At 38.4% G+C, this 25944-nt stretch overlaps 1 protein-coding gene across 2 annotated transcripts in view; it reads right to left on the reverse strand.

Annotated features, from left to right (window-relative positions):
* MORC4 (MORC family CW-type zinc finger 4) overlaps positions 1-25944 on the reverse strand; it is a 51098-nt gene that overhangs the window by 18850 nt on the left and 6304 nt on the right. For both annotated transcript variants that reach the window (XM_023248882.2, XM_023248881.2), the window contains exons 3-10: positions 25753-25885; positions 20102-20316; positions 18837-18984; positions 16216-16348; positions 15778-15906; positions 13792-13911; positions 12290-12390; positions 2690-2788 (exon numbers count right to left, since the gene is read on the reverse strand). In XM_023248882.2, coding sequence (XP_023104650.1) covers positions 2690-2788; positions 12290-12390; positions 13792-13911; positions 15778-15906; positions 16216-16348; positions 18837-18984; positions 20102-20316; positions 25753-25885 — 1078 coding nt within the window. The remainder of the gene's footprint in view (positions 1-2689; positions 2789-12289; positions 12391-13791; positions 13912-15777; positions 15907-16215; positions 16349-18836; positions 18985-20101; positions 20317-25752; positions 25886-25944) is intronic.

The raw sequence follows: 25944 nt of genomic DNA on the forward strand, positions 1-25944 counted from the left end.
AATAAAATTTTATATATGAATTGTGTTAGAACCGTAATGCTATGGTCTAAGTGTTTAAAACACACATCTTGAACTTCACAAAGAAAATAATAATAGAATTATACCAAACATGGATAAGAAAAATAGTAACAAGTCTTAACATGGTAAGCTACCATTATTTATGGAACTAAATAATATTTTCCAGTATCTCTTATTCTAAGCAAACAAGAGGATCATTTTAACTCTAAAAATTAACAAGGAAGAATATATATTACAATATTACCAAGAAACAAAACCCATGGAATCATTGTATTTGCTTCTATCCAACTGTGTAACAAGTTTAAAATGCATTTGTGGGGGTTATGGAAGCATCATCATCAAAAAGTCTTCCCCATTTCCCCGCAGACTCCCTAGTCCTCTCTTTTTGTCCATTTAAAAGTCTTTTTTTACACTTCAACCAAAATTTTATTAGGTTGGTATCCTTAACATTAATCTTAAAAACTCCTATAAATGTGATTAAATCTCGTAACTAGAAAGGGTGGCTTCAGTCTAACAACTGAGTGAAATTAAGGCAAAATCCTTCTAGAGGTCTATGCTTAAGATACAAAGCCACTCAAATCCCTGCCAGGAAGCATAACCCAGTCACCTACACCTTAGAGCAAATGTGTTTCTCTATGAAAGGAGGTGGTCCATATAGAACAGAAGTAGTCAGCAACTAAGGTGTGAAAAGCAGACTGGAGGGAGAAGGCTGGAGAAAAGAAACAGAAAGAGGGCACAGGGGTACCAAGGGTCAGTCTGAGAAACATGTAATTTAGAGCATGATGTGCGTATGTCACATTTATACTGCTCTTACCAGTACCCATTTTCAATAGAGTGATAAGAGTTCTTTTATGTCTTAGTTTGTATCTTTTTCTTTAGTCTTTATTTTGTTTAAATAATGCTTTTTTTCTTTATAAGTAACATAAGCTCATTACAGAAAAACTGGAAAACACAGGAAGATATGAAAAAGAAAATAAAAGGCATGCATATTTCTACCACTCAAACACAGTGTCCTCTTCTTGTTTAAAAGTCTGCTTTAACATGGAAAATTCGTGTTTTTGGATATATGGCTTCCTTATCTCCTACCTCCAGGCTGCTCTAGCCTTGAAACGTCCAAGCTCTAAGCTCAGGCCTGACCTCTGGTGTCTATTTATTTCCATACAGCTACTGCTTAATTTAGAGCCAGAGACAGAAAAGGGCAGTTTCAGCAGCAGTGGGAGGGAAGAGGAAAGGTCGTGTTGGCTTTGGTTTGGCATGTGGATGCACAGAAGAGTTGCATGCAGAAGCATGCCAATGTGACTGCCTTGGAGAGAAGCATTAGAGACAGCAAATCCTTGCCTTAGGCTATATCAGACTATGGAGGATCCTTCCAACCAGGCAGGTAGGAGAGGCATTTAGCTGTGATTGCAATAAATAGGTAGTTGAAGGGGCTGTACCATCCATACTCCCCTACTGCATCCTTCCAGAAGAGCGTTATGGCTAAGCACTTGGGCTTGGGGGTCTGACTGCCTATATTTGAACTTCGTATCTACCACTTTCTACTTGTCTCATCTTGAGCAAGTTACTTAAGCTCTCAGTATATCAGTGTCAGTAAAAAGGTAATAATACCATCTGTCTATCCCACAGGGTTGTTGTTAACGATTCAATAAATCTAAATACATGTAAAAAACTTAGACCAGTTGACTGGCATGTAAGTACTCAATAAAGAATAATAATTATTACAATTCTGCCTCCAGAAAGGTTGAATAACATATACACACACTCTCTAGCAATATATGAACATCTGTTTAATGGCATTTATCACTGCTTATTTGAAAGGCAAAAAAATGGCATCTTGTCCTAGCTGGCATTTCTTTGAAAACCACAGAGGTTATACATGAGCAGAGATCTTTAGAGTGATATTCACACAACAGTCAGTCATGTTGCACCAAAACAAAATTTTGTTATCATACATTTGCCTGATAACTTCCATTAAAAAAAAAGTGCATGGATGTCAACCCCAAAATCTTTTAACACTCTAATCCTTGTCATGATAGGGATGTAACTGATTATATATGTGTTGGTATGTATTCTATCCTCTGTTTTACCCTTTCCTGGTTACTGAGGCATGTCATCCTGATCCACACTTCTGTATGTAATTCGCCATCCTAGACTCAATAAATTCTACTTTTTTCCTGATATGCTGGGTTCTCTACTTCAACCCTCAAATGCCTTGGTACAGGTCCAACAATGTTCACTAAGAATAAAGAGAAGGGAAGTTTGCTAACATTTCTGAACACCTACTATATGCCAGGCACTATGCTACAAATGTTATGCTCATTTCATATTCTTACAGAGGTGAAGTAACTTACTTACCCAAGCTCACCCAAACTATTAAGCAGATCCAGAGTTTCAACCCAGGAGTGTCTCATTTAAATGGTCATCATCTTCCACTATATCACACTGCCTGTAGGATAAACTGACAGTACTAAACTCTGCATATTTATGACCCAAGCCACACAAGTGTTAAACCAGAATGAAGAAGTCTACAGAATGATGAATCAGTACCTGTTATTTCCTATTTTTAGTTAATTAAACTTCCTATGTGAAAGCACCATCTTACCCTTGTTCCTTCCATTTGCTCTATGGACATTAACCCCTGACATTTCTATATTCTACATTTACTACTCACGGTATTGGCCTGGCTATGGCTGAGGTCTCAAAATTCTCTTGGGAGGTCTTTTCCTTCCAATAAGCATTGAGCTTCTGGGCAAGGGCATTTATTGTCAACCTGAAAGAAGAAGGAAGAAGAAGCATATCAATGCTGAGGATCTGTTGAAAAATTCTATGATCTCTGAGATGCTCCTATTTAATAGAGGCCACCAATGTAGAATATTCAGCCTAAGTTTGAACATCTACACTTTCAGGAACCAGGATGGGAATCTACTGCCTTTGCAAATTACATGTCAAAATGACGAAGTCATACTGTTGACTAGTCGCTTTGGTTGAAAAGGTAAAATGGTCACAAGTCCTAAGAAATACTGTGTTCTTTAAATTTTCAGGTCTTTTAGAATCACGAAGTGGGAGAGATGACATTCTAGACAATGAGAGAAGACTAAATTGCAGAGCTAGGACAGAACCAAATACTGGTAAGATTAAGGGGGAGCTGCTCAGACTGTCAGATGACTACAGGTAAACAATTCAGGACCAAACTGAAAGTCAGGGATCAAATGCTGTACCCTATATATTAGAAATCAATCAAATACTAACATAAAAATGTCTACACAGTTCTTCATTCAAATGTTGATCACAGAAGTTACAGCACCAATGGACAACAAAGTCCCCTACAACCTTCCACTACATATCCGTTAGTGGAGGCTGGACCCCAGCTCTGGCTCTTGCTCAGTCTCCTTTATTTCCCTTTCCAAATGAACAACAGTAAACGTAGGGTCAAACAATGTAAGGTGTAGAAGACAAAACCTGAATTTTACTTTTTTTTAAACTTCACTTTTAAAAACTGTCAATTCGAGTGACCAATTCCTATTTAATTCTAGAACCTAGGATTACAATTTTTTAAATAAAAAAATTTAATGTTTATTTATTTTTGAGAGAGAGAGAGAGAGAGCACTCACAAGCAGGGGAGGGGCAGAGAGAGGAGACACAGAATCCAAAGCAGGATCCAGGCTCTGAGCTGTCAGCATAGAGCCTGATGCAGAGCTTGAACCCATGAACCAAGAGATCACGACCTGAGCCAAAGTTGGATGCTTAACCGACTGAGCCACCCAGGCACCCCTTGAACCTAGGATCACAATAATGTTGAGTTGTACACACCTGGTATACTACAAATTTATGATTTAAAAAAAAAATCTTTGGACTTCTTGGATCATTGCCCAGGGGTTTTGTAGGCCTCGTCTCTCCTTAAAAGGAATTCTTCCTTACCTCCACCTTACTAATATTAAATTAGATTCTGACTACACAGAAAAGAATAAAGTCATTATATGTGAGCCCTTCCACAAACACTTACTCTACTCCAACCTACTAACGTTCACATTTTTATGATTATATCTTTCCTTCAAGTCACGGATGAAGAACGGTTTCTTGTCTTTTCTTTAAATTCTATTTTAAAAATATTTTTAAATTTTTTAAAGTTTATTTATTATTGAGAGACAGAGAGAAAGAGAGCATGAGCAAGGGAAGGGCAGAGAGAGGGGGAGACACAAACTCTGAAGGAAGCTCCAGGCTCTCAGCTGTCAGCACAGAGCCTGACACGGGGCTCAAACTCGCAAACCGCGAGATCATGACCTGAGCCGAAGTCAGATGCTTAACAGACTGAGCCACCCAGGGGCCCCCTATTTTAAAACTATTTTTAAAAGAAGTAGATTAGATGGGATTCTGGAGAAGGCTTGAGTGGTAAACTGACACATTTCAGCTCTTAGAAAGGCAGCAACTACCCATCTCCCATCCACGCACAGCCCCCATGGCAGGCAGCTGTGCACATACTTTAAGAGCAGCTTGTAGGGGCCAGTGTGGGCAAAATAAGCCTGCCTCCAAATACAAGCTATCTGTACTCTGACTGCTGTTTGCTGCTCCTGATCACAGGATCATGTCATCCCATGGTAGCCACAAAGAAAACAGCTAGAGAATATACGCAAAAAGAAATTAGGAATAGATCTTTCACTATAAAAAATCAACTGAACACAAAAGAAGACAGTAATAGAGGAAATGAGGGACAAAAAAAATCTTAGAAGCCATACAGAAAACGAAGCAAAATGACAGCAGTCCCTCCTTATCAGTAAGTGCTTTAAATGTAAACGGTTTAAACTCTCCAGTCAAAAAACAGATTGGTGTAATGGGTAAAAACAAAACAAAACAAAACAAAACAAAACAAAACAAAACAAAACAAAACCACATGATTTAAATATATACTGACTACAGGAAATGAACTTTAGATAAAAAAAAAAGACACAAATAGGGGGCACCTGGGTGGCTCAGTCAGTTAAGTGTCAGACTTCAGCTCAGGTCATGATCTCATGGTTTGTGGGTTTGAGCCCTGCATTGGGCTCTATGTTGACAGTGCGGAGCTTACTTGGGATTCTCTCTGTCCCTCCTGCACTCTCTTTCTCTCTCTCAAAATAAATAAATAAAAACTTGAAAAAAAGACACAAATAGTTTGAAAGTGAAAGGATAGGAAAGGCTATTGGTAAATAGTAACTAAAAGAGACAAATGGTGTCTATACTAATATCAGACCAAATAAACTATGAATCACAAAAGCTAGAATGTGGAAGCAGCCCAAGTGTCTGTTGATGGACCAATGGATAAGCGAGATGTACTGTGCATGTGTGTGTGTGTGTGTGTGTGTGTGTGTGTGTGATTATTACTCTTCCTTAAAGAAGGAAATTTTGACACAGGCTACAACATGGATGAAGCCCAAAGACATTATGCTAAGTGAAAATAAGCCAGTCACAAAAAGACAAATTACTATACGATTTCACTTACATGAGGTACTTCAAGTAGTCAAAATCGTAGAGACAGAAAGTAGAATGGTGGCTGCCAAGGGCTGGGGAAGTGGGAATGGGGAATTATGGTTTAATAGGTATAGAATTTCAGTTCTGCAAGATGAAAAGAGTTCTGGGGATGAATGGTGGCGATGGTTGCATAACAGTATGAATATATTTAATGCCACTTAACTATACACTTAAAAATGGCTAGGATGGTAAATTTTATTTTACCACAATATTTTACCACAATAAAAAGAAAATTGGGAAAAAAGGGAAGTAGATTGTGTGGTTCCCAGGGGTTGGAGAAGGGGAAGTGTGGAGTGGCTGCTAGTGGACAAGTGGTTGCTTTTTGGGGTGGTGGAAAAGTTTTGGAGTTAGGTAAAGGTGATAGTTGAACGATTTGTGAATATACTAAAACCCTCTGTAGTGTACACTTAAAAACAGTGACATTAATGGTATGTGCATTGTATCTTCACTAAAAAGAAAACTAAAGCTCTGTTCTCATGTATTCAGGTAAAATTTACACAGAGTGAAATGCACCTTTTTAAGTGTGTTGTTCTATCAGTTTTAACAAAGGTATACAGTCATGTAACCACCACCTTAACCAAGATACTGTTATTATGGATTCTCAAATTCCAGTTCTTCTCAAAAAACCCTGGCTTGACTTCACTGTTCTATTAATCTCCTTCCACTTCCCCAATCCTGGTGTATGTAACTAGACACTATCTCCTCTTCATTCTCTTGTCTTAACCCCCTATAGGCTACTTTCTACCATCACCACTCCATGAAACTATTCCTTTTCCCAACGTCATTAATTCTATCAATGACCCTGCCAATATCCCAGTGTACTACATTTGAGACTTTGCAGTGATCTTTGATTCTTCCCTCTCCTTTATATGCCTTATCTGTCACCAAAATCTTTTGAACTTTTCTTCACAGTGTCTGTTGTACCCTTCCTTTTTCACAGCCATTCTTATTTCAGATGTTCACCTCACACCTAGGTTACTCCAATAGCCTTTAAAGTTTATTTATTTTGAAAGAGAGCACATGCATGTGTGCACATATGCATGTGTGAGCAGGAGAGGGGTAGACAGAGAGGGAGAGAGAATCCCAAGCAGACTCCTTGTTGTCAGCGCAGAGCCTGACACGGGGCTCAATCTCACGAACTGTGAGATCATGACTTGAACCGAAATCAAGAGTCAGACCCTCAACCGCCTGGTGTCACTCAACCGCCAGGTGTCACTCAACCGCCTGGTGTCACTCAACTGCCAGGTGTCCCTCCAATAAAGAGCCTTTAATACTTCCTGTACCCTGTTTCCAGATTTGTCAGCTGACCTGATTCATGTAAAGGATCTTATAAACCACAAAGCAGTACACAGTTATAACTATATTCTTTAGAATTGTTTCAAGTCACTCCCCTATTCAAGAATACACAATGAAGTGTCACCATCTGAGGCGTCAACTACTCTATCCAACATCCCTCTAAGACAGAAGTTCTCAAACTTTCTTGGTTCATGGCACCCTGAAGTCTCAAGTTTTTCATGGCACCTTTGGGTCAAAAGTGGTATGTACCAGTTCTAGTTATTAAACAGTTAGGTCCAAACAATTTAGTTGGTATTTATGTTCTAAAATGTAGCATTTATGTGAGAAATCAATGCATATGAATTGAAAATAAATTATTTCATTCTTAAAATAGTCACAATTACTTACTAATGGGAAGTGTGTGCATGCCTGTTGGGTACTGAACCCCTACTCGAACTTTGGAATGAAAGTGGACACAGTTTCCCTCACTTCTTATTCAACACTGACTTTCATGTATTACTTTTTATCACAGCAACCACCAAAAACCCAGATTCACAAAGATATGGTGCACTCAAAAGGAATGCAACAGATTTTGGTACCTGGAAATGGGGTACTGCTGTGACAAATACCCATAAATGCGGAAGCAGCTTTAGAGTTGAGCAGTGGGCAGAGGCTGAACGAATTTGAGAATGACACAAATTGCCGAGATTGTAATCTAGGTTCTAGATTGAACAGACTGTGGGTAGAAATACGGATACTAAACAGCTCTGTGGTGAGGGCTCAGATGGAAGTGAGGAGCGTGATAGAGAAAACACAAATGTCCTCAGAGACTATCTGAATCACTGTGAACAGATGGCTAGGAGAATTAGGGATGTTAATGGTGCTGCTGGTGAAGGCTCAGAAGGAAATGAAGAACATGCTGATGGAAAATGTGAGGGAAGGTGGTCCTTGTTACACAGTGGCAGTAAGCTTAGCAGAATTGGGTCCTACAGTTCTGTGGAAAAGCAGAACTTGTAAATGATGTAACTAAACATTTAGCTGAGGAGATTTCCAAGTAAAGTGGTGAAAGCGTGGCTGGGTGTCTTCCTGCTGCTGACATAAAATGTGGGAGGAAACACACAGATCAGGAAAGAACTATTTGTCAAAAAGGAACCAGGGCTTAAATGATTTTGGACATCCTCAGCCTATGCAGATTGCAAAAGATGCTAAAATGAAGACATTCACTGTCAGGAAAGCATGCATGCTCTGGAGAAAAAGTCAAGGCTGTAGCTACAAAACCTTTTGCTAACATCTCAGATCAAAAGGTCAGAGCATTCAGTCACACAAAAAGCTCTTTCAAAAGACTCAGATCACCACAGCCATCTCAGCAGAAGCCAAGAATAGAAATAGGATTATCTAGGAAAGACCTGTCAAGAGCTTCTTGTCTGACCGAATGAATATCCATGACATACATGTGGAGACCCACAAGGTTCTTGAGAATGGGGTGCTAGCACAAAAACTGCCAGACTGGACTGAAGGGATGGAGAGAGTATGAAATTGAAAGAAGGCTGGTGGACCTCCAAAACTCTAAGGCCAGGAAACAGGCTGATACAACAACTCAGATGCAAATACATGCTACCTTTCCTGAGAAAGGTAAGATGACTCTGAGGGTGCAGCCATGAGCCCACAGGGCAGGGCCTTCAGTTTATAGGAGGAAGCCACAAGCCCCAGAAGATTCTTCCCAGGTCTTGAAATTTAATGGAATTCGTTGGACTGGATTTTGAAATTGCTTGAGACCTGTGACTCCATTTTCCTTCAATTTTCTTTTCCGTCTGAAGTGGAATATCTATAACTGGTATCCTATGCTTGTCTTGCCATTATATCTTGAGAGCAAAATACAAAAAAAGGGACACAACTGCAGATGGAGTGGAATTTTATGCCAGGATGCATCAGACCCACACCTGATTCAGATGATGAGATTTGGGGATTCTGAGCTACTGATGGTTAGATGATAGTTTAGACTTAAAGTTGTTGTAATAGTTGAGAGTTTGGGGGATGTTGGGATGGGATAAATGTATTTTGCATGTGAGATGTAAGTGGATCTCCGAAGGCCAGGAGGCAGGCTGTGGTAGGCGGAATAATGGTCCTCGGTCCTCTCCAAAGAAGTCATGTCCTGATGACTGATCCCTGAAACCTGTGACTATATTAGGATTCCATGGCAAGGGGGAATTAAGGCTGCAGATGGAATTAAGGTTACTTACCAGCTGACCTTAAGAGAGGGAGATTATCCTGAATTATCCAATTGTAATCACAAGGGTCCTTTAAAGTAGAAGAGTGAGGGCAGAAGAGGCAGAATCGGAGTTGATGCGGCAATGACAGAAGCAAGGTCACTGGAGGCATGTGATTTGAGAAGGACTCAACCCACCACTGATGGTTCTGAAGATGGAGGAAGAGGGCCACGGGCCAAGGAATGCCAGCAGCCTCTAGAAGTTGCAAACGGCAAGGAAGTGGATCCCCCCTGGAGCCCCCAGAAAGGAGTGTGGCCCTACTAATACCTTAATTTTAGCCTAGTGAGAGATCTGTGCTGGGCTTCTAACCTACAGAACTCGAAGAGAACAATTTAGTGTTGTCTTCAGCCACTAAGTTCGCAGTAATTTGTTCCAACAGGAGTAGAAAACTATTTCTATTATTTATAGGCAGAAGTCAAGCATCACTGTATTTCCCTCAAAAATCTAAAATATCCTGTGGCTCCCCCGTGAGTTCATTATGTGCAGCTGGGCACATAGTTTGGGAACTGTGGCTCCAGGACAGGGATTGGCAAACTACAGCCTGGGGGCTAAATTCAGGCCACTGCCTGCGTGTGTGTGTGTGTGTGTGTGTGTGTGTGTGTGTGTATTAATTACTGGACACAGACACAGACATGCTCGTTCCTTTACTTATTGACTGGCTACTTTCATACTACAGCAGAACTGAGTAGTTGTGACAGAGACCATATGGCCCACAAAATCTAAAACATTTCCTTTCCGGCCCTTCACAGGATAAATCTGTCAACTCCTGCTCTAGGATATGGCCCTACTCTATCTGTTTGACTCTATTTCCCTTCACTCTAGTTATATCTCTTATCCCCATGGCCTATATTGTCACTATTCTGAGTTCTCACTGCTTTATATCATGCTATAATTACGTCCTGGAATTCCCTTCCCCCTGTTTCTAAATCCCATATTCTGTAAGACAAATCTCAAGCCCTATCTGTCTTATCAGGGCATTTTCCCTATACCATATCACTTGGTTTTGATTGATCACACATTTTATTGCTCTCCAAATTGTTTCACATCTGTGACAATTCATTATTACAAACAGACCGTAAGCTCCTCAAAGACAGCAACCATGTCTTGAATTTCTCTGGAAAATTCCATAAAGCCCAGCCATGGTGCCATGCACCAGTGAGGTGCTCAGTGGGTATGTGTTCATTATATTTCTTCAGCTGAAACTCACTCTAAAAATGTTGTAAGTTTGAGCCTTGATAGGTGCAGCTGAAATCTGATATCCACAACTATTAAGAGTGATATTGCAGATGATTTATTTGTAGACATTCCAGCAGTATGATGGCTGGTATCTCTTTTAGCATTTGCAGTTTTGATTATCTACAATACTCGTAGGATGGGTTTCTGATAGCAAACAGCTTTCTCTAACCCTCTTCTCCAAGTCCCCTATTTTTTTAACACCTTTTCATTTTATACAAAATGGCGTAAAAAAGGAAAATGATGCCAGAACTGGGATAAGAGTAGTGCAAATTTATTATCCTCAAAAGACTCTGTATGTAGGACAGTACATACAGTTTCCTGTTTTTAATGTGTAGCAGATATGAAGCCACTTAAGGCAGAAATCCTAGATGTTTAACTAAATAAACCTACTGTCTGTGGAATCTCTCTATTTGAATCCCCTGCAATCACCTCAAACACATCATGCTGAAAGATCACAAGCCAAGGTCTAATACTTCTAAAATTTAAAAAGGAGATGGGGAGGCAGTGACAAAGATGATATAAGAAAGACATTAAGTAGTTTTTAATATCTAATATTTGAATTTCACAAATCTTAACTACCTGGCTAATCACCAGAATTTCACTGTTCCTTTCACTCAAAAAAACAACCAAATAAACAAAAAAACAAAAGCAGAAAAACTTGGCTCACAGACAGTGTCAAACTGATGTCACTTCTAAGCTTTCACTCTTAGGAGTCAAGTCTTAAAGATCTCCATTATAAAAGGAGGATCTCACATTTATAAAAGGCCATTTTCCTTAAATTGGGGGCAGGTAGTTACCATACCCACTAAGCAGCCCTAGTGATCAAGAACCAATTTCCCTGAAATTAAATTGGGGCTGCCATCCAAACAGCTGTCTCTTTTTGAAGCACTAAACCTAAAATTCCCATGGTTGCTGATAAATTAAAGTGTAACACTTAACTAATTCTATTACATTTTTTATGTACAAACGAAAAAAGATTTGGGGAAATACTTTTCCCCCACTCTAAAATCTGCTACTGAGGCTTCAAGGAAAATGGCACCAAATGTCCTGATGTCTTCTTCCTCTATACTCCCAGGACACCCCTTGCCCTTTCATGACTTTGCATATACTTCCCTCTGCTTAGAACGTCCCTGCTCTATTTGTCCACTTAGCAAACTCCAATTTCTCCTTCAGGTTTAAGCTCAGGAATAATCTGCTTTGTGAAGCCTTGCTTGACTCCTTTAGGCATATTTAAAGGCTCTTCCCATTTTGCATGCATCTCCCACTGAAGCAATTATTTTATAGGTATTTATGTTTCTTATCTGCACATATCTCATCCCATTTGTTCATAGGCATCAAGGATTCTTACCTTTCATCCCTATGTTCTAGTATCTGGCACCTAGGAAATATCTCATACTTGGTGAAGGAAAGAATGAACGATCCATCCCTCCCCAAAAGTTTTACAATAAACTATTAAATCCTGGCTTTATCAACTCCTTTTTTGTCTCCTAACAATATCCTTGCTGCTTCAGCCCCAATGTCAAATTCCTTTTCGATTCATTTTTAGTCTTACCTATGAAATCTAGATGCTTCCATGAAAACACACATGTCCTTCCTGCTGTTTTCCTCTCAATCTGTTCATTGGCTTCAAGAAAATCTTTTGGGGGCACCTGGGTGGCCCAGTTGCTTAGGCATCCAACTCTTGATTTCGGCTCAGGTCACGATCTCACGGTCATGAGATGGAGCCCTGCATGGGGCTCTGCACTGACAGGGTGGAGCCTGCTTGGTATTCTCTCTCTGCCCCTCCCCTGCGCACTCTCTCTCACTCTCTCTCTCAAAATAAACAAACAAACAAACAAACATTTTATCTCTAATCTTGGGAAAGTGACTGGAAAGAATTCTCAAGTTAACTTATCTGCCTGGTTTTCAGAGATGATTTTAGAGGTTTCAGAGAATAGAATCATACCTGAATAAACTATCAGAAACACCTCAGGTCGGGAGTGACTCACCGGTACTCCTTGGTGTACTCAAAGTCTTGTTTGTTGTAGGAAGGTTTTAAGAAATTGCACTCAATGACTCCAATCACTCCCACACCTTCTCCATGAGTTGGCTTAGAAGAAAAACATTAATTTCAACATTTACATTATTGTTGACTGTATGAGGCATTTCCTTTTGATTTTAAACAGCAATAGAAAGATTACATAACATTCAAAGGCAAGGAAAGTACATCATCTAGAGAAATACTCAAAATGAACTTCAATAGACTGCAAAAAATTAAATCGAATTGGAACCTCTGATAAATTCTAAGGCAGAGATTTTCACATGATCCATAGATTCTCTGGGATTTTCCAGGGATTAATGGCCATCTCTGCTTCACCCACATTACTTCCATTTCCATCTGTTTTGTATTATGGGATTGCCATAGGATTTCCTTTGAACAAAGAATGACAATGCTACAAAAAATCAAGGCTATATACTACTGCTCTAGAGAATGGAAATGAAACTTCATCTGAAAAAATGATTTTAAGGAGGCTATGTAAATACCACACTCTAGTCATATAAATAATTTATACATTAGGTAGGCTACCAAACAATTACTAAAGGGAGTCAGACTTGCAATGGTTATTAACTACAAGCTGATACAAGAGATTTTTGGATTTAAAAAGTCAAGGTGTAATTAGACTGGCATATAAATATGAGTTGTACATATAAAGATGATATAATAATAAAAAGCAGCTTAGCTGTAAACTAGCTACCCTGGATCTTACAGAACTTTGTCCTACTGCAGAATACAAAGTGGCTTCTCATTCTTTGTGGTTTAATAATCCTATCTGTACAATAAGAATAAATGGGATACTTATGGATATTACTACTTTAAATTGCCATTAAAACATTAAAGACAATGGTAATATTTGTATAGTTCAGTTCATAAAGTATTTTCACATGCTTTATCCCATTTATGTCTCTCAAGCCTTTAAGCTGTGGAGCAGGCAGAGCAGGTAAAATTATTTATTGTTGTTTCTATTTTACAGGGAAGGAAAATGAGCCTCAGAGAAATTAAACAATTTAGTGAAGCTTTTACAGCTATACAGCTTTTAAGTGGAAAAGCCACAACTCAAATCCTGGTCCTCAAACACTAAATTTTATGCACCTTCTACTAGGCCTTGTTGTCTCCCCAAGAAAAAAGACAGAGCTACCTTAAAGCATTAATAAGCTGATACACATGCCAAAGTCACTGGTGTTCTAATTCTCTCTCTTCTCAACAGCTACCTAGAAAATGCATTCAGTAAAGTTCCTGGATTGATTAACATCTGTGAAGAATGAGAAGTAGAAGGGGCTTTTTAACACAAGATGGCTCACCAGCTCACCGGTAACAGAGTTCCGGGATCAGATTTAACAGCCATTGTAAGGTGGGAGTAAAAGCCTATAGTGAGTCTATGCCCTTTGCAAATTTTAAATCCTTGTTCTCCTTGTTTTAGACTTCTATGACAAAGAAACATTAACCACTCACCTTCACCTGGCATCCCACCTTCTCAAAAGACTTTATGAGGCGGTTGTTATGATACATCATTACTCCAAACTGGTTATCACTCTTGCAAGAGAACCCAAAAGTTATTTTCACCTGCTTATTCTGAGAGGAAAATCATTAAGGAGACAAACACCAGGGGATTTGGCAGACAACTTTTTGCACTGTGTTACAGCAAAAAAAAAAAAAAAAAAAAAAAACAACCAAACAAACAAACAAAAAAAAATCAAATACCATTGGATGTAAATTGGTATAACTTTCCAGAGGACATTTAAAAAAAAATCTGTACCAACAGCTTTAAAAATACTCTTAATCTTTGACCAAGTCATTCTCTTTCCAGAAATTTATCCTAGAGAGACAGTCAGGAAAGCCCATAAAGGTTATGAGATTTATCAACTAGTTATGTCAGAAAAACATAAATAATTTAAATGTTTGACACTAAGGAAATAACTAAATAAATGTTGGTATAGTCACATGGTCTATTATGCACCTCTGAAAATTATGTCCTTGAAAAATATTTGGTAACATTAGGAAATGTTAGAATATAATAATAAGGATTATCTAAAAATATGTATATATAAATATATGCATAGAAAAGAGTGTAAGAAAATACACCAAAATACCATCAGTGGTTTAAAAATTCATAAATAATCACAAAACATGTCTTAACCCTTGCTAGTTGCTCAGTTGGCTGCTAGGTAAGATAAGAGTTGTAGCTAGTACAACACAAATCCACACAATCATAGTTGATGCTTGAACAACACGTTTGAAACTGCACCGGTCCACTTACGCATGGATTTTTTTCAATAAATATATTGGAAATATTTTTGGAGGTTTGTGATGATTTTTAAAAACTGAGACAAAAATGAGCTGTGTAGCTCAGAAGTACCAAGACACAAAAAAGAAAAAGTTAGGTACTACTGTAAGAATGCAATATATAGTATCATACAAAATATGTAAACTGTGTATGTTATCGGTAAGGCCTCCCATCAACAGAAGGCTACTGGTGATTAGGTTTTGGGGGAGTCAAAAGTTATACTCAGACTTTCAACTGTGAAGGGGGTAAGTGTCCCTAACCCCCACACTGTTTAAGAGTCAACTGTATAAGCAATAAAGTAAGTCCTGCTAATCACACAAAACACAATGAAAGCAAAAGCATGAAGAACAAAATCACTTTTAAAGGTAAAGGGCAACGAATAGTCCTGTTGTAACATATTTCATGGGAAGAAGTGAACAAGCTTGGATAGATGAAATAAAGTGGACTAAATATGACACATAAAAAATGAACAATGATGTGTTTTTAGCAATTCTATTTGATTTAAAAAACGAAGAGAATGAGAAAGACAAAGGGGAGACAGAGAAACTGAAATTTTCCTAAAAACAAATACTGAGAAATCTTCATGTCAAAATGAGTTAACTTAAAATTTACTTTTGTTACCAATTCAAAAAATGATCTCTAGGGGTGCCTGGGTGGCTCAGTTGGTGAAGTGTCCGACTTGGTTTTGGCTCAGGTCATGATCTCACAGTTCATGAGTTGGAGCCCCATGCAAGACTGCATTCTGTCATCTCAGAGCCTGGAGCCTGCTTCCAATTCTGTGTCTCCCTTTTTCTCTCTGCCCCTCTCCCACTCCCACTCTGCCTCTCCCCCTCTCTCTCAAAAATAAATATGAAAAAAATTAAATAAGTATTTCTTATGAAAAAAGAGATTTCCAGAATCTCCAAAATCTCAGGATGCTATATGATTTTAATAATTCCCAGGTGGTCTCTGATAAAACTGGTACATAGATTGGCATTTAAGAAATACCTTCTAAAAATAAAAAAGATCACCTTCTTAAAGAATATACCGTAAAAGGATTAGTATTATAACACACATTTTTTTAATTAGAAAAGGAAAGGCTTTTGTTCTTCTACGCCAACTTGGGAATCTAATCCTGAAATGAAGAGGTCAACTTCATGCAGCTGTAAGGATACTGTGAAGGTAGGTTTATACAAATCATATCCTACATTGGCCAGGCTCTTGGCAATCATCTGGGTAGTCACCTTCTTTTGACGCAGAAAAATTTTCATTCGTGGCTTCATATACAGAATACCACAAAATGCCTATGGAACAGTGAAGGGAAAATTATTATGACATTGCCAATTCTACTGACACCCTCATAAAACACTGCTAGTGACTGAGGTCTATTCTGGGTAAAGAGTTGGCTTAGTTTCTATACCTTGTTTATGTCAACCACCACACTAAAGTGCTATTGACTCTATTAGCTAAATTCAGTGGAGACAGGGATAAAGGAATCCTAGCACAGGGCTAAGAGATAGTCATCTTAACTAAAGTGAGGGCTTGTTCTATAATGTTTTCATGTTACAAGAAATCTTACCTCTCATTGTTGAAGAAAAACCACCCTCACTCACCCGTAAAGAATACTCTGTTTCTGGCAGCTCACAGGTAACACCACCAGTCTCTTTTTCGTCTGTGCCAAAGTCTGATACCAGGATATCATACTGATCTGTATCAAAGTCCAACTCAGACTTTCCATCTTTATTTCTGGGTAAAAGAGACAAGTACCAATCTAACAAATACTGGCTCCAAAGGACAAAAATGCACTAGGAACCCAAGAGAAAAGAAACAATATGAGCCAAAACTCAGATATCTATTTCTTTCCCTGGCTACCAGTGCAAAGTAACTACAAATTACTTGGTTTGAAGATCACACAATTTTGAGACGTATTCCCAGTTTAAACAAATTCACTATATTTCATAGAAGTGGTGATGCCAAGTACAGAAGAAAAGAAAAAAAAAGGGAAGGTGGGAAGGTCTGTGATCTGATAAATCAACTGGATGTCAGCTACCCTCACGGTGGAATCTTAAAATAGATCACAACTTTCTGGGTATTGCTGGGTAGGTCATTCAACGGCATCTTCCCCAACCGTGTTAATAGATGAATGAATCAAAACCCGCTTCTTCTAATTTCAGCAATAGTATAAGGAATAATGAAATACCAAGATTTCCCAGATCTAATCCTATTTCTTAGAGGGGGAAAAAGGTTGCTATAGCAACAGCATGTATCTGCTAGTCCTCTAGAATATCATTTATGGAATTATCACTTAAATATAACAGTATTCATATTCCTTTCATAAAGATCTTTCTTCTTCTCATAATCCTTTTTGGGCTACTTAACTTTGATCCATTCCAAGACCCTGGACTGTACCACTAATAACTGCCAGGGTAAAAAGGCAAGACCCATCTTTGTTCCTGGAAAAAACTAAAAACATATGATGGGTTATAGAGAAAACATCTTTATCAGAACAATAGTTCCCAAAGTTTGTTCAGTGGAACAGTAGTTCCCCCAAATACTCTTAAATAAGAAATAAAGTAGTAAGGGTTATATGACTGAATAAAATTGAGGAACAATTCCTGGTTCTCAGAGCCACCTCAGGCTCTAGTGATACCTCCCCCTCATACTTCAGGCTCCACAAGCTCAGAGCCGATGTGCTGAAACTGTAGCTCCTTCTTCAGGGCTGTACCAGAGCCATTATGGTATGTACTAAAGCCCACCTCACTGTAATAGTATATTCTGGATTTTCCAAGGATATTCCTGATCCTTGCTACCTCACCCCACTATAACACATACTCTGAGGAAGTTCCCTGTCCTCCCTGCCTCTCACCATTCATGGAAAAGAGGTCTGGGGGCGCCTGGGTGGCTCAGTTGGTTAAGTGTCCCACTTCGGCTCAGGTCATGATCTCATAGTTTGTGAGTTCATGCCCCACGTCGGGCTCTGTGCTGAATGGCTCAGAGCCTGGAGCCTGCTTCAGATTCTGTCTCTCCCTCTTTCTCTACCTCTCCCCCACTCACCCCCTGTCTCTCTCTCAAAAATAAACATTAGAAAATTAAAAAAAAAAAAAAAGGAAGAGGTCTGGAGAAACTTTTTTTTTTTAATTGGGAAATACCACATACTATATTGCTCTCTTAAACATTTTCAATGCAGACTGAAATAACATTAGCATATTAAAGCCTCTGAGAAGTCGATCAATAAAGCAACATGGTAAACTTTGTGTAAGCCAGTTTTCCCCACAGTTACTTGACCATAGAATCTTTTATTCACACAACACCTAATACCATATAACTGAGAAACAATGTACAAAGAAACAAGTCTCCTTAATATGTTTAAATCATTAAAACACCTCAGGAAAATGATCCTTTATTATATAAATGTCATTACTAAAAGTTTTTCCAGTAGGATGCAGAAGACCTAAATTACCAATCTTTTTTCTTTTTAATTGAAAGCAGTCTATATAAACCATGATAGTTTTTATATAGTTTTACCCAGCTAAGAAATGAGGCAAAAGACTTGACCTAAGGAGAAAAATAAGAATGAATACTCTGATAGCCTGTTCTATTAGATACCAGTATCATATCCATTTTATGTAAAAGGCTTCTAGATTTTTGTGGACACTTAAATGTATTACTTGACATGACCAGATTAAACAGATGGTGACGTATCCTAGAGCATTTCTAGATGGTTTTATTAGCTCTGAACACATGACCTAAAGCTAAATTGACATTATAGGTCCAATTTACCTGCTTCAAAGATTTTCATACTTCTAATCCAGCTACTCTGAAAGCACAAATAAGAGGTCATCATTTTTAAAGATCATGTTGTGCTTTTCTAACTTTTCTTTCTCATACTTAATTTCAATTGTCAAATATGTAAAGTAACTATCATTATCCTATCTCAAAACAATGCCCATGAATATAAAATAATTATAGTGGATCCTCCAGATCTTGTAATAATGCTGAACTGTCTTATTTGTGGCAATAGCCTCAGGATATGCAGGTCTTCACTTTACCAAGCTCCACATTTTACCAGTAAAAACCACTATTACAAACGTCCAAGGAAGTAAATGCAAAATATGCAATGACATGCAAATATGTCAAAATTTATCTACTCTGCTTCTCTAAAGAAGACTTCTTAAAACGTGCTTCATCATACTACCTGTGCTTATTTGAATCTATCACCCTAGAAATACTATACCTGCGGATGTTCCAAATGAGAACACGAGTGCCTTTTTTGCCTGGGATGGCATCAAACTGGGACAGCAGGTCATTTTCACTGTTGAAAATGGAATAGTTCAAGATGGCTTCTAGGCTAGGCAAGGAATCCTCGGTGATAATCATTTTTTGTAAAACCAAATATAGTCAAAGAAAAATTAGTATCTTAAAAATATCTTTTTTTTTTAAATTGGGAAATACCACATACTCTATTAGCTCTGTCAAACATTTTCAATGCAGATTGAAATAACATTAGCGTATTAAAGCCTCTTTATAATAGAAATGTCATTAGAAGTTATCAATTCGGAAGATCTGCCTTTGGGGTTGCATGTTTAGACAAAACATGGACATACAGAGGGAAAGCATGAAAAGCACAGGCATTACTGCTACAGAAGGAAGGAAAGGGGGAACATGGAGAAAGGTTGTAGAGACAAACACCCAACCAGTTACCCCTGCAGACTGCACCTTCAAAGGTACAATGTAAACAAAGACTAAGAAACATGAAAGGCTGAATTTTTAGACTCTCTGGGAATAAGAAGTTCAAACTTTACTGCTATACTGCTTGGATCAAAACAACCTGTTGTCTAATAAAAAGAAAAAAAAAACAGCTTATCTAGATGTAGGGAAATGAGCCATTCTGCAATCAGATAAGCTAATAGTTTCTAGGAGTATGATGCAAATATAACTACCCTTAGGGGAAACAGAGAAGGCCCTGGGAACTTTACCAAGAGAGTGGTGGGGTGGGGGTGGGGGTGAGAGATTATTTAAATCAAATCTCAAAACAATGGACATTTTAATACAATAAAAACATTTCTAACATTCTATCAACAGTACAATTATTTTAAAAGTACTTAATAGGGTGAAATTCCAGTTAAATTTAAGATACTTGAATATCTCTTTAAATATGAAAACTCTTGTGGGTGCCTGGGTGACTCAGTCAGTTGAGCCTCCAAGCTTCCTACTCTCCTACTATTGATTTCAGCTTGGGTCATGATCTCATGGTTCCTCTGGCCAGGGTGACAGTGCAGAGCCTGCTTGGGATTCTCTCTCTGCCCCTCCCGCACGCATGTGTGTATGAGTGCGCACGCACGCTCTCTAAATAAATAAATAAATAAATAAATAACCATTAAAAAAAGAAATATGAAAACTTTTGATAGCTGGATTTGAGCTGAAGAAAAGAGGTTTCTATCATTAACGGTCAGATCAGACTCGTTTTTAACCGACATTCTCCATTTCCAGAAAGGATATTGTTTTGATTGAATGGAACAATTGGTACAATAACTGCCTGTGCCTGGACACATTCCAGATAGGTCTGTGATAGGAGTCCAACAGTGAGAGTACCCCCATTCTTGGTGAAGACAAGAGCGTCCTTTCCTAGTCGCATGGAGCCTGACTTGAAACCATTACCAAAGACCCCGATGGGACACTGGCTCTTCTTTATTACTTTATCTGTAAAGCCAAAGCTGTAATTACACAAGAAAACAGAAATCAGAAAAAAAAAGAATTCAGAAAAGTAAAAAAACATCCTAAGATAGGTAACAGAATGGCTTGCAAATTCAAAATACTTAGAAAAGTTCACTCCTGCTTTCTTCCTTTTGGTACTTGTGGGCAAAACTATTAAGTGGAAAACCTAGGAAATTACTGTGAGGTAATAGCACTGATTCTCCTGTGTGGTTTGTGGGTACACAGACACCTCCACCACAGTGGAGTCACACTTTACAAATATAAAGGTAACAGAGAGAACTGGAGAAGGCCGTGGGCAGCTGCCTTTCTTGCCTAGACAAAGTGGTTCTGATTGCGAATAGTAAAGTTAGGGTAAGGTGGAAAGGGGGTTATCTCAGAGTACCCCCTAGAGAGAGTAACAAAAGTAACAGATGGTGGCACTGGTCAGAAGTACTAGACTAGGCATCCCCTAACCTGGTTATATCACTCGCTAGAGATCTGTAAGTCAGAGGTTACATATCTTAACAGTTTCAACTCTCCACCGAAAGGATAACTCTTCCAATTCTTACCCTCTGCTCCATCTGCTGGGACAGGTCATTGGAATGTGGCCAAGGGATAAAAATAGGTAGTTCTGCCGCTGAATATCAGCAAACAGCTGCAGTGTAAAGTCTCTCTTGTTTTATTAAGGGCCTTTCACTGAGTCACCTCAACAATCTCTGAAGCCAGATTCTTTCCCTTTCTTATATTCTCCACTCAAAATACATGACAAAGTAACAGAAACAAAAAATTATTGAAGACATGAAACCTAGAAAATGACTATTGGCTTCTTCATATGCCTTCTCTCACCACAAATAAAACTAATTTTAAGGATTGCTCCTCTCCAGATACAATGTTGTACGCTACCATTCATTCAGCAAATATTTACTGAGTACCTACTACTATGTGCTGGGCATTGTACTGAGCACTGGAGACACAACTGTTAATTAAAAAGAAAGACATGACTCTTGCCTTCATGGTTTGCATTGTAAGGAAGGATTTCATATATTACAGATTAGATGTTTCTCCAACATCAATGGACACTCTATCTGCCATGGGTGAGCAGGCTGGCCTTGGCTCTTACTCTTTTGAGCAGGGTTGAGGTACCTAGTTTCCACTTCCTGAAGGCTGTGGTTTGTGCTTACTCCTTAAGAAAGGGGACTACCTTTTAATTTTCTCTTTCAAAGTGTTAAACAATAATACCAACACGTCCTCCTAGCTTCGTAAGAGGTTTGTATATCTTACAAATAAATCTAACCACAGAAAAAGGTAACTTCTAGGGCAGCAGTTCCTTTGAAGACACCAAAAGATCATTGAGTTTCTGTAGTCACGGGCCTTAGTATGCCAGGAAATAAAACATATAGAAGCTGGTAAAATTCAGGCATTCCTAATCCTCTTGTCTAAGAATGGCCTAGAAAAGATGGCGTCATCAGGAGGATTAAATTACACATTGTCTGTGCAATGTATTTTAAGTTATAAAGTAGGGTTCAAACCTTAACTTTAACTCTAGAAGTCTTTCTAAGAACCGTCCCGTGCTATCCTCTACCTCAACTTCAGATCGAATGTCGTACCTAAAACTCAGGGCTCTGCATAAACAGTAATCTTACCTACCACATGGAGTGAATCTATATGGTTATCTGGACTTAAACCTCTAATGGACTTAACCTCTATCTGGACTTAAATATCTAATGCCACAAAAGCTTCAAATTGGTGGTTAAGAGAAAGTGGTGAAAACAGAGACTATATTAATCCCCTTAATTTCCTAGCCATTCCTGCGTCTTCTGCCATCTATCATCTCTTTTTCCCTTGTAAAGTATAAATCCTCCTCATGTTACTTAGTTTGGAGAGACCAAATGACTACATAAGGTGAGAAGATAAGTAATAGCCCAAGGCCAGAACCAGACATGGAAAAGGATAAGAAAAATGAGAAACTCAGGATTTTGTTGTTGCTGTTGCTGTTTTGTTCCACTTAACCCATCCTATGTGTTCCATTATTCTATTTATATTCTCATGTTAGGTATTCTATTTAACTGAAAATTGCAGAATGACTGCCAGATACCAAATAACTACCGAGTAGAAAAGCCCTCACAACGAAGAACAGAACTGTAAGGCTGAATTTTATATCGTTTGGTGTAGCACACTGATTTTCCAGATATCTCTTGGCTTAGGTGGCTTCCTTAAGTAAGTCCTGTTCTACCCTTTCGTGTGAGAGACAGCAGTGTTTACACACCAAGGGGGCTTGGATACCAGCTTTTTGAGTGGAATCCAGGAAGACAGCAGCTTGCTCCCGAGTTCCTTAAAATGTCAAGATTCTACAATCTGAAGAGAGAAATTCCAATTGAGACTCTGACCAATGAAACAAACCTCAGCAAATCCATGGACATACAAAGTCAGGCACTGCTGTTTCCTAGACATACTGGTGATGTAAAATAGGTAAGAGAAAAGAATGGAAGGCTGCTAATAAGCACATTATTATTCTTTGGCTGTTGTTTTAGAACAGACCTGCTAGGAAATGCACTTCTGAGCAGAGGTAGCAAATACCTTTAATCCATGGATCTGTGGCTGTTTTTAATCCTTGACCTTTGAAAGAGGTTTTCTACCTTGCTGAAAAAGGTAGCTGAACATACAGACTAGCTGGTTCACACTATCCCCAGAAGCTAAAGAGAATTCACTGTGGACTTTAAAGGAATTTAATGATAGGCTGTTCCTTCTTAATTTGATTTTCACTGGAATTCTGTATTTATGGGAGAAACTGTTGCTGCAGTTACAGAACTATTTTATTAGACTGGAAACAGGAAGGGTGGCATGAAGAATTGAAAAACATGAATAGGATTATTAAAAATGTTATACAGGTCAAATAGAATTTCAGTGGGCTTAATCATTTTTGTAAAATTACCTCTATGATTATGCAAAAGTAATATGTCCCTAACCAAATCCAGAAAAATGAACATTCTTGAATAATTTCCAAAGCTACCTCTAAAGTTCAATTATTTATAATCAAATTGTGGTAAGTGGAATCCATGGCTAGGAGTTAGGATTGGACTGCAAGAACTTTTAAATAAATGGGACCTCCCAGCTCATTCAAGTTTGTTTTAAGATATAATCACAAATAAAATCTGGTACATATACTATGCATTAATCCAGGACTCATTAAAATCCCCTAAAATTAATTTTTTAAGTATGAAGAACAATTGCCCAGTTCAGATTAGTGGGAAACATATTTGGTATGATAATGCCAAAAATGCTATCGCTAAGTAAGTTTCTGCCTGTTTTGCTGTTTTGTTCCTTGGGGAGGGAACAGTATTATGAATGGATGATACTCATCCTTCATATTTCAACTCAAATGCCATGTCTTCAGGATAGCCTTTTTAATTCCCTAGACTAGATTAGATCACTCCATTATATATTCTCATAGAAACTGTATTCTTCCTTCACAGCACTTACCACTAGGTGAGATAACCTATTTAGTTGTATCACTAGTCAATTCTTTTCTAGCGTTCTCACTAGACTGTCAGTCAGCCCCTCGAGAGCAAGGATCACGTCTAGAGTCTGGTTCACCATTTTATCTCCAGTGACTTTCACGTAGGTGCTCAGTAAAAATGGGTTGAATGAGTCTGGAACAAAAATTGTTGCAATTACTTTGAAACCATCCTCTTCCCTTCTCTTGCCTTGTAACTATAAGCACCAACTTTCATAGATGTGGTTCCACAGACAAAATAGAAGGTGGTTAAGATTTGCTGGGTCCACTCTTTGACACCCATGTCACTAGGATAAAGTGTGGTGGGAAGGAGTTATTAAAAAAATATGTGGGGGCACTTGGGTGGCTCAGTCCCAACTTTGGCTCAGGTCACAACCTCTCAGTTTGTGAGTTTGAGCCCCGGGTGGAGCTCTGTGCTGACAGAGCCTGGAGCCTGTTTCAGATTCTTTGTCTCCCTCTCTCTCTACCCCTCTCCCACTCACGTTCTGTCTCTCTTTCTCTCTCAAAAACAAACATTAAATTTTTTTTTAATTTTAAAAATGAAAAATTTAAAATAATTAAAAAAAAGAAAAAAACGTGATTTTATGGGACACCTGGGTGGCTTAGTCAGTTAAACATTTGACTATTGGTTTTGGCTCAGGTCATGATCTCATGGTTCATGGGTTTGAGCCCTGCATCAGGCTGCACAGCTGGCAGTGCGGAGCCTGCTTGGGATTCTCTTTCTCTTCTTCTCTCTCTGCCCCTCCCCTGCTCACACTGTTTCTGTATCTCTCAAAACAAATAAATAAGCTTAAAAAAAGAAAACATGTGATTTTAGAAAAAAAGCAAATACATACATAATTAGAAATGTTTTGGTTCCATCCCATCTAACACTGTATTTTTCTTAATATAAAATATTAACTTTAGGAGATAAAAATAATGCTAAAAATTAAAAGAGCGGGCCAACTCCACACCTTCACCAACATACTGGCCACATCTCTATCTCACTTCTAGCTTTCCTTGAATATTCTTCTAATTATAAGGGTCTGAGACACAAGGTACACAGACTGCTGAGTAGTAAAACATAACATATTAACTGGTTAGTGCCCAAATTTCATTTTTTTTCGATGGATCAAAGGGATTTCCTATAAATAGGGTTACACAATTAGAATACCTTTAAAGAGAACTACAACCAAATGAACGTTTTCCATTTTTATAGTTCAGAACCCTTTCCCTCCTCCACAGAACCCCTCTTCCATTGTTACTTATGTTTCACACACTAGTTCAGGAAGCCACATGGAGAGTAATTAACCTCATCTGCTAAAAATGAAGAGAGAAGGAAGGACTTGAGGAAACACTCATCTTTCACTAAGTGATATGTGAAGATAAGTACAAACTCATTCTCAGCTACAAACCTTTTAAGGTAATTAAATGAATGGAGAGTGGCAACAGAAATCTCTATCACCAGCTTTAGCAGTCAGAAAAGGAAATTCCCTAATTTTGCAATTCTACTACAAAACTTCCTGAAGGTTATGTGTACCAATGCCTTCTAGTTATCTTTCATGGGGCTTGATTATACCCAGGCACATTCATGGTTCGAATCCGCAAATCATCCCAACTCTAATACTTCTGATCTAAGAGTGAGTTCAGGTTAAAATAAGTTGGAGGAGGTCTCAGACCAGTGAAGGCCTTTTAGGTCTTTATTATTTGCTGTTCTCTGCCTGAACTCTCCTCCTTTACCCCCTGCTCCTTGACCTTGTTAAACTCTACTATTCTCCATAAACTGTAAGTTCTGTGACGGCAAGAATAGTGTCTACTTCATCACCAGTGCCCTGGCACATAACATATGCTCAATAAATATTTGTTGAATGAATAAAGGGAAACAAATACTTTAAAAAATTATTAAGCCTCAAATAGAGTTCATAAACTCAAGACAAGAGAAAAAGAATGAAGACATGTTTACCTGAGCATTCGGTGTAGTTTATGAGGTGTCATCCCACATCCATCATCAGTAAAGGTCAAACAAGATTTGTTCTTGACCTCCTCGACATCTATAAAGACCGTCCTGGCACATACATCTGGATCTACAGCATTATCTGCAAAAGGTAGAAATCTGTGATATTAGATCCCTTTTTCTAGTACTTCGTCAAATCTC

The sequence above is a fragment of the Felis catus genome, chromosome X, assembly GCF_018350175.1.
Source record: "Felis catus isolate Fca126 chromosome X, F.catus_Fca126_mat1.0, whole genome shotgun sequence".
NCBI classification, from domain to species: Eukaryota; Metazoa; Chordata; class Mammalia; order Carnivora; family Felidae; genus Felis; species Felis catus.